The following is a 13,525-nucleotide window of genomic DNA, read 5'->3' on the forward strand; positions in this document are numbered from 1 at the left end:
CCGTTGCTAGCATGGCGAAGGCCGTGTTTACTTCTTTTTTTTTTTTTTTTTTTACATAAAAAAATAAAAGCCCTATTTTTTACCAGGTGATCTCGCTCGTCTGGCTGCTGTAAAGAGGTTCACGGGGAGGGGAGGCAGCCGCAGGGCCACCCTCCTGAAGAAGCTGCTGGTGCAGGTGGTCGCGCCGACGTGGGCCGTTACTGCAGGGTCCGATGCTGGTCAGGACTTCCCCGGTGCTGGGGGGGCACCCTCCATGTGGATGGGTGCCTGGAATTTGGGTGTTTGCTTTCCTCTTTTTGCCTGTGCTGGAGGGGTCTGACAGTGCCTGGGGGGACCGTTTGGTGCCTGTGTTAGGGTCGGGGAGGTGTGAACGGGCTTCCCTGTGAGCAAGTGCTTGGCCCAAGTATGACACCAGTCATGGCCATGTTTCAGCACACGTTTATTGCTGCTCGTTTCCCTGCAGTGGATCAGAACGAAGGTCCCTATTGCACAACAACAGATTTTTATTTTTGGCATCTTTAAAAAAAAAAAAACCAAAACACCCAAAAGAAATGCACAAGACTTCCTAACCCCCTTCCCCCAGCTGACCGCTGAACACACGAACGAGCTCGCTCACCTAAGCCGTGGCTGCGGCTTGCCCAGGAGCCGGGGCGACGTGGTGGTGGACTCGTGCATCGGCACACTCCCGCAGGAGGAATCCCTTCTCGGGGGGGGTGGCTTTTTATGGTTGGGGGGGGTGGCTTTTTATGGTTGTGTACAGCCTGCGAGACCCCTCGGCCTCTGGGAAGCGTGCCTGGATGGAGCGGAGACGCTTTACTGCATGCAACAGATGGTTGTGGCTGGATCTTGGTGCCCCACGGGGGGTTTTTGGTCGGTTGGGGCTTCCTCGGGTGCTGCGAGGTTCTCCAGCCAGGCGGTAACAATCGGAGCTGCGCGGTGAGCGTTTAAATACAGCGGGTTTTTCACAACTACAGCTGCACAGGGTGAATGGGAAAACTCCAACCTCGGAACGCGGGGTGTAGACCTGCCTGGGGGGTGGTGTGCTCTGTGCCACCTCTGCCAAATCCACCCTCCTTTTTGTGCTTTTCCACGTTTGTGAGAGGAAACCCCTTGGATGCCGGAGCTCTGGTGTGGTCTGTGAAGCTGGGGGTTCCTTGAGGCCTTGCGGACACCAGCCAGGCTTCCGAGGCGTTCGTGGTGGTGCGCGTGCTCCCAGGATGGCGGGGGGCATCTGCCCTGCCGCTTCCGTTGGGAAGGGCGCGGAGAAGGGAGGTTGGGTGCTACAGCAGGACTCCGCTTTCCCTTGCCCGGTGAGGCGAGGAGCTGTGCTCTGAGCTAGCTGCCGGCCCTGGGCTCTGCTCTGGCCACTAACTTGGCGCTGCGGTGCTCTGGGAGGTGCCGTCCCTGGGCATGGCCCCTGTCCCGCGTTCCTCTGGGAGAAGAGAGCCGGAGAGCCTGTGTGTGTGTCAGCCAGCTGAGACGGCGGCTGGGGAGGAAGGGAGTTGTGCTGGGCTGTATGTGGACTGGGGGGAAAGCTGAGGAGGTTTCTCCCCATGGCTGCAGGATGGCTGATGGAAGTGGCTGGGTTTGCTGCCCTCAGTACACCCAGGAGACGGGCACCCACTGCGGGGAGCTGCAGGCCCGCTCGAAGGCTTCCTGCAGCAGCTGGAGGCTCTCTTCCACCCCGTTGTTGACCAGGGAGAGGTCGAAGTAGTGTGCGTATCGGCTCCGGATGCTCTCCGAATCCTTCCGGAGCTGCTGCAATGCCTCTGACTGCAAGAAACGGGAGAGAGTGCTGAGGAGGGGGATTTCACAGCCCACCCCAACGAGCAAACTCCCACCACCAAATCAAATGGGAGTAGTTGCCAAGTATCAGCGCACAGAGCATCCCTGCAGCTCGTCTGACGAGCTCGGGGCGGTGTGATCTGCGCGGCGTGTGTCTGGGGCTTTGCTGGGCTTCCACGCGACGCTGGGCGCACGTTACCTACGGGGTCCAGACCCGCCTGGTCTCGTGTTTATCTTCCAACTGCTTCACGTAGGCTTCCTGGGAGGAGAAGGCTCACCAGGCAGCAGGCTGCTGTTACTAGGCTCTGCCCCGTAGCCAGCTCAAGGCCTGAGGCTGGTTTCAAGACCTGAGGCTGGTTTCAGGGCATGATCCCCACAGGATAGTCCATCCCCCCCAGGTTTGTCACCACAACAGGGGCTGGCTGAGCAGTTCAGCCTCGCTCTGCTGGTTTGGGCTGGGGTAGTTCTATTTCATAGTAAAAGCAAAGCTGCCTGCCCCCCCCTTGCTGCCCGTGTGTCTAGTCTGCACGGCTCCCCAGCTATCAGGGGCACCCCAGGCGCGTGTGCCCCCGCGGGCAGCTATGCCCTCAGCAGCAAAGCCCAGCCCGACTGCCACGTATCTCCTGAACGGAGCGCGAAACGCAGGCAGCTCCCAGCTTCTGTGCCCGGTGGGAGGGTGAGCTGGGGGCGTTGTGCTTGCTGCGGCTCAGCTGCCGGTGGCCTGGCAGCTCTCGGGGTGGCGATGGGAGAGCAATAGCAGTTGGCCAGGTCGCGTGAGCTCCGCTGGGTCCCTTCCAGCAAACAGTTACCTGAGCTGTGACAGCTCACTGTATAGAGTGCCTGTGCCAGCAGGGCTGGCCCTGCCCACTGCAGCAGGAGTGAACTCCCCTGTCCGGAGGCAGCAGCAGGTGACCAAACTGCCCTTTCTGCCCTCACACTTGTCTCCCTTTCCCCCTCCCAACCTGCTGCATCTGGCTTCACTATCCTCTGCAGGTTAACGTGCCTCTAACCGCCTGCGCAGTGCCTGATGCGCAGCATCCCCTCCCTGCAAGCTGTGTCCTACGCTTCACAAAGCCCAAATTAATAGGTTGGGAGAGGTGGCCTTGGATGGCCATGAGCTCTGTGGGTTTCTCTGTTCTCCCACTGCTTCCCATTTCCTTGCAGAGGTTTGCCCTTGGGGAAACTGGGCAGTGCATGCAGCACTGCTCCCCACCTTGGGGTCTTCCCGGGAAATGGCAGCATGTGGCTGGCAGCCCTGGGGGTGCTTGGCGCTGCGTGAGTTAACGGCGGCAGGAGTGCCGCTTTCATCCTCATTTGGGAGGGATGAGCATCTTAATGAGGCAGGGAATGAAAGGAGCTGCTGTTTGCATGTGCCATTTGCATAGCGGATGGCGGGATAAGTGCTCCCGCTCTGCAGCTGGAGATACCCTGAGTGCTGGGCTGTGCACCCCACTACATGTCAGCAGTGGTTATGGTGCTGGGGATGCCAGCCTGGGGGAAAATCTACAGAAATCACTAATTCCTGTTTCTCAGGGCTGGGCTCGGCTGGCCCACAAGAATCCATGCAGCCAGGAAGGAGCTGATGTGGAGCGGGGAGGGAGCCCTGGGCTGCTGCAGCGGGCTCCTTGCTCCGCCGGCAAGCCTGTCCGTGGTGGGGACGCGGCCTCGGCACCCTGCCACCCACCTGCTCTGCCTTGTCTGTCGGGGCGATGAAGACTATGAACGGGGAGAGTTCGGCCGTGCGGATGATCTTCAGGGTCTGCGGAGAGAGGGTGCAGTTACCAGAGCGTGGCCATTCCTCGGCGCAGAGCCAGCGCGGGCAGCTGGCTGCCGACTCCTCCTGCCTCGCGCTGCCCCTGGCCAGGGTGTCATCTGGGGCCATGGGTGTTCTGGGTGGGCTCCTGAGCTGGGGGGTGGTTGGGTGATGTGGGGGCAGCGGGTGAAGCTGGAGCTGGGGTCTCAGCGTGGCTTCCCCTGCGCCTCGGGCGGGAGGACGTAAAGGCAGCCCCGCTCTGGGCTGGCTGCTGGACACAACCGCCACGTGGCACCACACGTTTGGTGTCAGAGAGGGGAACTGGTCCCCGTGCCAGGCCCATGCCGGCCCTGCACCCCACTGTCACAGCCAGGTGCGTGCCATGACAGAAACACCCTCACTGCACCCGTGTGTTGGGAATGGAATTACCACCACTCCCTGGCTTTTTCCTTTGGGAAGGGTGAGTGGGCTTCCCCACCAGGGAAGGTAGGAAGAGTCATAGCCAGCCCATCCTGCCCTCCCCTTCCCCTGCTCCCTACCTGGGGCTCAACGTCCAAAATAGCGACTTTGTCTTGCTGGTGGATCTTGTGCACGGTTTCAAACTTGGTGCCAAACATGTTTCCCTGGTAGCTTCCAAACTCCAGGAACTCATTGGCCGAGATGTCTCGGGTCATCTCCTCGGTGGAGACAAAGTAGTAGTCCTTCCCGTCCACCTCATTCTTCTTCTGGGGGCGTGTGGTGTCTGGGGAGGGAGGGAGATGGTGAGTGCTGGTCCCCAGAATGCCTGGGGAAGAAGGGCCTCCGCTCTGGATGACCTGGGCATCTGGCCTTCCAAGCACAGAGCTAGGGCATGGAGGACCTGTGTTCCCCCAGACTAGGCTGTAGTAATCCCCTTTCAGCTCCGTCCTGCTCGGGACAGGAAGGGAACTCGGCCAGCCTGAGCAGAGCCACTGGGATATGCAGAGTGAGGGGTCGGTGAGGTGGGCGGCAGCAGCCCCGCAGCCAGCTGTGGGTAGGTGGGACAGCAGGCAGGGAGGGTCCTACCATGGGGGCTCGGTGGGTTGGAGGAACGTCTCCACACCTCCCGTCTGCTGTCAGGTCCTGGCTCAGGGAGGCGAAGGAAACGTGCCCTGTGCTGTGCCTTCCACCCTGGGGGGGTACTTACATGGGGGTGGGTACATGAACTTCTCCGGGTTGTTGCTGAGCAAAGCGTTCTTGATGTGGCTACGGCCCACGCCGCTGGCCCCTGCAGAGAAGGAGGGATGGACTTGGAGCTGGGCTCAGAGAAGCCTGGCAGGAGATGCTGGGGTTCCTCTGCAGCTCTGGGTCTGGGGAAAGGTTCAGAGCACCGGGGGCCTTGCCCTGGACCTCCTTTCTGGGCTGCTCTGTGGCATCTTCCAGCCCTGGAAGAGGTTTTCCCTGCCCTGGGCATGCTCAGCCCCAGCCAGAGATGGGACTGGTGCCCACTGAGCAGCCAGCACGGCTGGGCTGTCCATGCCCACAGGGTCTACCTGCAAGTGCTCAGCACCCACAGCATGGGAGCACCTGCTTTGGTGCAGCTCCAGAGGCCAGAGCTGCTTTTCATAAAAATTATCCATATGGCTACTTAGGAGCTGGAAACTCCTGATTTAACTCTCCTTCCGCATCACAGTGCAGGTGCCAGACCATGCACAGTGCTGCAAGGAGGAGCTCAGCCTGCTTGGTGACCGCTGCAGGCGAGAAGAAACGCTCCCCAGGGATTACTGCATTCTGAAGGGCAGCGCTGCCCCAGCCCCATCCAGCCCTGGCTTCCCCGAGCCCCGCCGCACGCAGTCCCTGTGCTGCGGAGGATGCCTGGGGCAGGACCTACCGATGAGCACCAGAGTCTTCCTCTTGAAGGCAGGCAGCCTCACCACCTCCTCGTAGGAAACCACATCCAGCTGGTCAAAAACTGGGGTGGAGGAGAAAAAAAGACAGTGAGTGGTCAAAGCTGTCTCAGCTTCGGCAGCAGGACCGCGTGTGCTTCGGGCCAAAGCCAGGTCCTCGGGCAAAACACAGAGAATGATCCAGACTGCGCTGGGAACTCATCCCTGTGGCTGCTCGGGGAAAAGGGCAGCGGCACGTGGGGTGTGGATGGGGTGCTGGGGAGCTGGACCAGCAGCGGCCTCCGAAGAAGATGGCAGGGCTGCTCTCACTCAGTGATTCCACTCGGGACAGTAGGATGTAGGAGCTGGGTGGGGAGGCAGCAGGACGCTGCCGGGAGCTTCTTGCTGGGGCAGCTGTTTATCTCACTGATTTACGGCCTTGTTTGTCGCTGGTTGGAGCTGCAGGCCGGGCTAGGAGCCAGCATGTCCTCCGGCATCTGCCCTTGCCGGCCCAGGGCATACTCAGCACAGGGCCCAGGCATGGGTGGCTGAGGGGCAGGCTCCCTGCCCCACCAGGGACACGGCAGCTGGGGGATGGGGGGCAGTTCGGGCTGCTCCCTAATTGCTGAGCAGCAGAAAGGCCACTATGGGGTTTGAGGGCCCGGGAGCCCAACCTCCCAAGGAGCTTGGGGACAGGAGTGCCCAGGGATTGTCACCGCAGGGCAGCTTGGTGCCTGGCTCCTGTGTGAGCCAGCCCCAGCCTTGGGGGGACACAGCTGTGGCCCTGAGGGATGTGAGCACTTCAGAGAAGGGACTCAAGCTGACAGCGGTGGGGTACCCTTCCGAGTTCCCACTGCCAACACAGCCAGGCTGTTTGGTCTGACTCCGTGGAAAACAGAGCCACCCCTGCTCGGAGTCCGGAGTGACGGTCCGGGCTGGGGATGGAGTCGTCGCCCTGCTCACACTTACTTGAGCTGTGCTTGGCCAGATATTTATCTTTGCATTTCTTCTTCTTTCCAAAGGGGCTACAGCTTGGGGATTCGCTCTGACTGGACTGGGTGACGCTCGCCACACGCCTGTCGAGAGAGGAGGGCACCACAGTGATCAGCTGTCACCCCAAGCACTGGGGAGCAGTGGGATTGTCCCTCAGACATGCAAGAGCAGCAGGGTGGCTGCTGGGACAGGTAAAGGTTGGCCCTGCAGTAGATGAGGGGACATTTGCCTCCTTTTCCCAGCAGCAACGCTGGTGTTACCCAACACGGTCACACTCCTGGTAGCACACGGTCACTGTTGCCACCTCCACTCCCAAATCCAGCCCTTCTAGCCAAATCCAGGGACCTACCACTCCTGCAGCTCTGGAGAAGGGATGAGTCCTGCTGATTCGGTGGAGGAACCCTCCACCCGGCCCTGCCACCAGTTGCTGTCGTCCTTGTTTATGATTTGAATCACATCGCCGGTCTGAAACTTCAGCCCTGCTTCCTTGCAGGGGATCAGGTTGTCTTTTTTGGGGTCGTAGTCAAACTGTGCCCTCATGAACATCTGGAAAAGAGAGAGTGGGCTGGAGTTAGCATGGTCATGCAGGGTGGCTGAACTTGGTCCTGTGCAGCTCCCAGCCCCACGCTGCATGCCCTGGTAGTGACTGCGGAGCCGTCTCCAGGCACAAGATCCCTGCTCTGGGAAGGATCTCAGCCCCTGCTTCCTTCCAGGCCCTGTAAGACTGGGCAGGGAGAAAGGCAGTGCACAAAGGCTGGGGGAAGCTCCTGGGCATGGGGCTGTGGTGAGGTGTGCTGGTGGGTGTGGGAGGGAGGAGGAGGATGGCATCTTGGCCCTCCTGGGAGCCACCCTAGGCTGGCCTGCGTGTCCCACAGCTGGTGCTCCAGCCCTGACTTGTAGCCCCCGTCAATCCCAGCCCTGACTTGTAGTCCCCCTGCATCCCCCCTGGCTGTGCACAGTGCCGGTGAGCTGAGCCAGCTGGAGATGAGTCCCACCACCCAGACCAACATGCTGCACAGCAACCGGGGTCTGCAGCGGGGTGAGCAGAGAGGAGCTGTTGTGACGGTGCGCCTTGCAATCCCACGTCCTGTGGACCCCAGGGACGGCCACGTCTCGATCCTTCGCTGCTGTGCCCCAGCGCTAGGCACTCCCCTGCATGGCACGGAGCATTGGGGGGAGCCAAGGCTGTGGTGTCGTGTCCGTCCCTGCCTGGGTCTGTCCTGGCCTCTTCAGCACCAACTACTCTTGCAACATTACGTTCACCACAGCTGCAACTGGAAATGAGCTGCTACTTCTTCCCAGGCCATTGTGCCACCCTCCTGGGGCTGAGGAAGCCCTGGGGACCAGGAAGGCGTGAGAAAGTGGCCTTTTCCCTGTCCCTTCTGCTCACTCAGCTCTTTGGGAGGGAGTCTATAGCGCCTGCTCCCCACTGGGCCAGCCACCCCGCTGCCTCCCCTGGCCTCAAGCCCTCCAGGTCAGCAGGCAGTCGGGCACCCCTGGGCTCTCACTGCCCCCAAGCATCTCTGCAAGATCAGGAGAGAAACGGCACGTGGCTTTCACATACGGACCGACCTTGTCTTCCAGAAAAACTGTTCAGGAAGAATAGACCATCAGAGAGCAACAGGATGGCTCGAGTCACCTATTGCTAGGAGGAGGGTAGACCGTGTATGTGCACCCAGTGATTTCTGCACTGCTCTTGGTGCCTGGATGAATGGTTTTTCATCAAAAATGCTGCAGCACCTTCAGTTTGTCTCTGGCCAGCGCGGCCAGCAAGATCGGGACTAGGTCAGGACGAGGGTGGGGGCAAAGCCAAGGCAGGGTATGGACAATGGGGAGTGAAAGGCAGGGTTTAGGGATCACAGTAAGCCTGTGGCTAAGCACAGACCTCACCCAGCCCTTGGTCCCCTCCTGGGGTTTTTCTCCTATGGGCCTGAGACTGCTGGGAGCCCCCAGCCATAGTGTGAAGTCCTGCAGGCTGCCCCACAACTCGTGTGCTTGAGACTTCTCCCAGGAGGGTGCTGGGCCCCGAGCCGGCGGCCTGTCTGGGGCTGGGGATCCTTCCACAGGGGAAGCAGCACCATCAGACCCAGCCTCGTGCCAACGCGTCTCCCCTGAGCAGAACCCGATCAAGTTACTTATCCCAGAAACGCCGCAGGCAGCAAGCGGGCAAAGGGACTGACGCAGGGTGACACCTATGTCCTGTCCTCAGGTGTCACAGGCAGGGCCCGGGAAGGCATCGTCCCAGGGTAGGGTACAACGTGCTGCCCTCACTCGGCATCAAAACAATTCCCCACAGTATGTCCCGCTCCAGCAGTGCTGCTGGAGGCACAGGGCCAACAGGATGCCCACACGTTCCCTTTCACAGCCAGGACAGCAGAGCATACGGACCACGCTGCGAGACGAGCTCGCTCACAGCGGAAGACAACAAAAGTGGAATCTCCTTTCAGGATGAGGGCTGATGCTCTGAAAGCACTCTCTGGCACCGGGAAGCTGGTCATCACCACAGACACACAAAGGGACAGACAGCAAGCACTGCCCAAGCACCTGCCTAGAGCCCTCTACTCCCGCAGCCCGGGTACCCCAAGCCAGGTAGCTTTGGGGAAGACCCTCCCTTACACCGAGGAGGGCTTTCACCCATGGCCTGCGAAGGGCCAGCTCCAAACACAAGCTATTTGCCCGCCTGGCGCCAGGCCTCTCTCAGGGTCTGGAAGCCCAGGTACCAAGCAGCCCTGGTCTGTAAAGGCAAAAGGCTGTAGTTTGTGCCTGGCAACAGGTTGGAGGTGACCTCGAGAGCCCCAAGTGCTCAGTGCTGTGACTTAGGATCGTCCCAAGCAGACCTGCCCCAAGAGACACGCGGCCTGCCGGGCTGCCAGGCCGTGGGGCAAGCCAGGGCCAGGGAGACACCATGAGGCCAGGATCTGCCCTGTCCTGCCTGCCAGGCCCTGAAATGAGGGTGATCATGGGGATCCAGGGATGAAACCAGAAGTCCACTCCTGTCAGTGGACTGCAACAAAGAGAGACGTGGTCAGCCTGGGAGCTGCGGTTCCAGGGAGCAGACAGCACCACAGCCCTGGACACAGCAAGAGGGAAAACAACTGTGCCGGGAAGGAGTTTGTTCCTGTGTCCTTCCCTGAGCCCAAGGCTTGGTTGAGCCAGCAACTGTGTTCTTTTCCTCCAAGGAACTTTTCCGCAGGCACCGAGCTGGCGTGGCCAAATGGACTGTCTGGGTCAGGCCAGGGGGGGCAGACGGACAGCGGGGAAGGGTGGACATCGGCCAGGGTTTCATAAACACATGCAGGGCTGGTTGGAATGGGGTTGAGCAAGAAACAGAGACACTTTTCACCTGCTACCATGTTCAGAGACTTCAGCTTCTCTGGGGAAGGAAGGAGGGTGACATGTGCTTCCCCAGCCCATCCCAGCACTGTCCAGCCCCAGAGCTCCTCTCCTACAACCTGGGGGCCTGCACTGGGGTTGGCTCCTGCGCCCGGAGACAGGACAGCATCCCAGCCACCACGCACTGAAGCCTTGGCAGAGGAGCCAGCCCTCCCCACCATCCTGAGCATTTTGGCCGTGGCAAGACTCCAAAGCCAAGCCAGGCATGTGTCGTCCCCCGCCACAGCGCGTCACCCCCAGCCGAGCAGAGCCAGCAGGCGCAACGAGCCGTCTTCCTCTCCCCCAGCGCTTCCTTCCTCCCACTCACTGCGCACAGGCGTGCTGCTGGCACCCAGACCTACGTCACCCTCCTCGCGGCTGACACACCGGGCACCAGTGCTGGCAAGGAGCAGCGAGAGCACCCGGGGGTGCTGCTGTGACCCTGTGATGGGGATGTGGCTCTAATGGCTACAGCTCGAAGGGGGCGGGAGTCTCTGACGCTTCCTGGAGTGCACGCGCTGCTGCCTTCCCCTCACCACGCACTGCGCACACGTGCCGCTGCGGCTCAGGTCTCCCAGGCCCACGTTCCTACACACGCACTGAGGAAATACACCATGCAGGGCCAAAATCTGCTTGTTTGCAGCAATGACAGCATAAGACAGGTCCCTTTGCAGGCAAGGTGGCCGGGCAGCCATCCCCACGTCCTTCCCCTGCCTCAGCCCAGCTCTCCCCAGCCCTGGACCCACCCAGCCCCACAGCCATGTCCCAGCACAGCCCGCAGCTCTGGAGGCTGCACTTACCTGGAGAGCAGGGAGGCGGCTTTGTTGGTTGGGAATTACTTTTATTGACACCATCCCCTTGGTTTCTTTCTAGTGAACAAAGGAAGGGGAGAAAGAAGAGTTGGAGGAGGTGGTGCCTGGAGGCAGCCTGACAGCAGCAGCCTGCGCAGAGCTGCTGAGTGCCAGGACCCGCACAGACGTGGCTCCTGCGTGCTCCCAGCCATGCTGAGATGCTGAGGGACACCACAGCCTGGCCAGAAACAGCTCTGCTGGGGCTGGGCAAAGAGCCGTGGCAGCATAGCTTTGCCACGCTTGTCCCATCGCCACGGTGGGGGACACCGATACCCCCAGGAAGGGGCTGGCTGTAGGCACTGCTAAGCATCACCAGAACGACCATGGCGATCTGTATCATCTCCGGCCTAGCTGTCCCAGTGAGGAGCCTGGGTGGGAGGCTGGTTCTGCCAGGTCCTCTCCATCTGTCCCCTCCATGCTGGTCTCTCACTCCTGCCCTCCTGGTGACATCAGAGGCACAGCACCCCCTTGCCTGCCAGGGGACAGATGTACTGTTGCCTCATATGCCTCACATAACCTACGTGGTCCCGTGGGGACAACCACATTTGGAGGGGCCTCCTAGGCCAACCGCCCTCCTTAGGGTGCAGACAAACACAAGCTCCTCCTTGGTCCCGCTGTCTGGAGCGGGGACATCCCGCCACCAGGCTGGAGAGGACCCTGGCACTGCAGCAGGGCCAAGCCCCTCCTTAGTGGGGGTGTCCTCAGCACCACCACCACCTCCCTCTGACCAGGGCATGAACTGGGATGGCCAGCGGTCCCGGCTCCTGCCACGTCACACTGCTGGAGACAGCTGTGGTACCTAGGAGGGGGCAACTGCTCAGGCAGCACACACTTCCGCAGGCCAAAGGGGTCCTTCCTGGGGAACAGCCCACACCAAACACGAATACCTACCAGCATCTTCTGCAGCTGGTCAACCGAGTGGTTGCTCACACTCTGCCCATTGATCTCTACAATTTCATCACCCACGTGAAGGGAGCCTGCCAGCAATGGGAAAAATGTGAAAATGCAGGACCAGGCAAAAGCGACTCACCAAACCCAAACTATGCAGCTCCGCCAGCCTTCTGACCCCCTTGGACAAGCTGTGGCCAGGACACGGTGTTTGCCTGGGCAATGCTTGTGGAGCCACAGGTGTCACCTAAGCACATGGAGCTAAAGCACAAGGGGAATGAATTCTTCCCCCTCCACCCAATACACACACTTCATCCAGCCTGAAAGTCATCAGGTTGCTTTCCACTGTGCGTCCTTCCGCACGCAGCGCCTATTGCAGAGTTACTCCACCACCAAGTACCTCACCTGAAGCCAAATGACAGCCTCTTTACAGGGCCCTTAATTCTTGACTTCATGTGTTTTCAGTTTATACACCCAGCCAGATTACAGCCTCAGATATACTGCTATAAATTGGGCTCCAGAAGTGTTATTGGAATGGCTCCTGGGTTATTTTGGCAGGGTTAAGCTCGGACTTCCCACTAACATCCAAGCCTGGAAAAGGGAACGCCTCTTCTAAGCACAGAACATGTAATTTCCATGCCCCCTTGGCAAGAACCAAAACCAGAAAATAGGACCTATTTATTTCTTCTGGCATTTCCTTGTGATCTGCAGAGCCAATCCACACCGAGCCTGTCCCACCTGCACTCTTTAGGAATGGGAAGAGCTTCCCCTGCAGTCTCTGGGGTATGATCCATCTCTCATTACAGTGACCCCATCACGAGACAGAGACAGACAGTCTCCAGTTCCTTTTTGGGAGAGCCCTTCCCCCAACCCTTCAATTCACCCTAAAGCCTCCTGTGTATTAACACGATAACCATGCAGAGAGACCAGCGAGTCCTGAGTTCCGGACATATTCCTCGTGGAGGAACAGACACAGATGTCCATGTCACCGGCAAAAGCCAGCAGTGCTGGGGGGGCTGCCTTATCTCTGCACAGAAAGAAACCAGCAGCGATGTGTCCCCCACACACTGCCTCTACGAGGGCCTCGTTACCTTGTCTGTGAATCATGCCCCCGTGGAAGATCCTGGCCACCATGCAGCTCTGCTTGTCGTTGAGCTTCAGTGTTATTCCCTGGAAGACAGGAAAATCCATGACTGCTCTCTGAAGGGAGGAGTTCCTGCTCTTTCAGCAAAGTCCTCTCCAGGCCCATGCCCAGGGTGGGCTGCACAGTGGCTGGGGGGGAAGCCCCCCACTTGGCCAGTCCAGCCTGGTGCAGCTCTTCTTGGCACAAGCGTCACCACTCGGATGGGTCTCGTTCCAGGTCCTGAGGTAGGAGGCAGGATCCAGCACCCTCTTCCCATGGCCAACATCTCCAGTGATCTCCTGTTTCCCCCAAGGCCAGCCTGTTGGCACGGCTCTACCTGCCCCTCCGCCCCCCTGGGTGCCACCAGGCTTTGGGATCTTGCCAGCTCTCACCATGGGCTCCTCTGTGACCTTCTCGAACTGGACGAGGCGTATCTTCCGCACCTCGCGGCCGTTGCTGTGGGAAGGGCTGCCCAGAGTCGCTGAGCCATTGGTGTAAATGTCCTCAGTCATGGTGTTCGGGGACTGAGTGACAGCCTGTCGGGGCAAAACAAAGACTGGAATTTAAGGGCTCCACCTGAACGGAGCCTGGGAGCACCAGCTCTCTCCTGTGGGGCTGAGCAACTCCACCCTGTTAGGGTGCCTGGATCGCAGGTGGGGTACAGGGGCAGGAGAGACCCATGTGCTGGAGGAGAGGATGGGAAGAGCAAGTAAAGAAAAAGAGCAGAAGAGTTTGAAAATGTGGGCGTGGGCTTGATCTGCAGTTTTCCAGCCTGGGAAACACAGGAGATAAGAAAACTTTGGAAAAGCTACAGGTACCAGAAGCCAAAAGAGTTCATAGCCGTTCATCTTCTGCAGCAACGAGTCCCAGACACGACTTGGATGTCGCAGCAGCACTTGGCCCACCGCTGGCTTGT

General features: G+C 59.8%; 1 protein-coding gene across 1 annotated transcript; it reads right to left on the minus strand.

The window, feature by feature from the left end:
• Positions 1-1,485: 1,485 nt before the first annotated feature.
• MPP1 (membrane protein, palmitoylated 1, 55kDa) lies at positions 1,486-13,142 on the minus strand. Its single transcript, XM_010147288.1, has 11 exons — positions 13,002-13,142; positions 12,578-12,656; positions 11,490-11,575; positions 10,548-10,616; positions 6,725-6,921; positions 6,352-6,458; positions 5,388-5,468; positions 4,704-4,784; positions 4,078-4,280; positions 3,470-3,544; positions 1,486-1,773 (listed from the first exon to the last, which is right to left on the minus strand). The coding sequence occupies exons 1-11, from the start codon at positions 13,119-13,121 to the stop codon at positions 1,597-1,599; spliced, it is 1,275 nt and encodes a 424-aa protein (XP_010145590.1). The 5' UTR covers positions 13,122-13,142; the 3' UTR covers positions 1,486-1,596.
• Between the last annotated feature and the right edge of the window lie 383 nt (positions 13,143-13,525).

Source organism: Eurypyga helias, unplaced genomic scaffold, assembly GCF_000690775.1.
Source record: "Eurypyga helias isolate BGI_N326 unplaced genomic scaffold, ASM69077v1 scaffold6460, whole genome shotgun sequence".
NCBI classification, from domain to species: Eukaryota; Metazoa; Chordata; class Aves; order Eurypygiformes; family Eurypygidae; genus Eurypyga; species Eurypyga helias.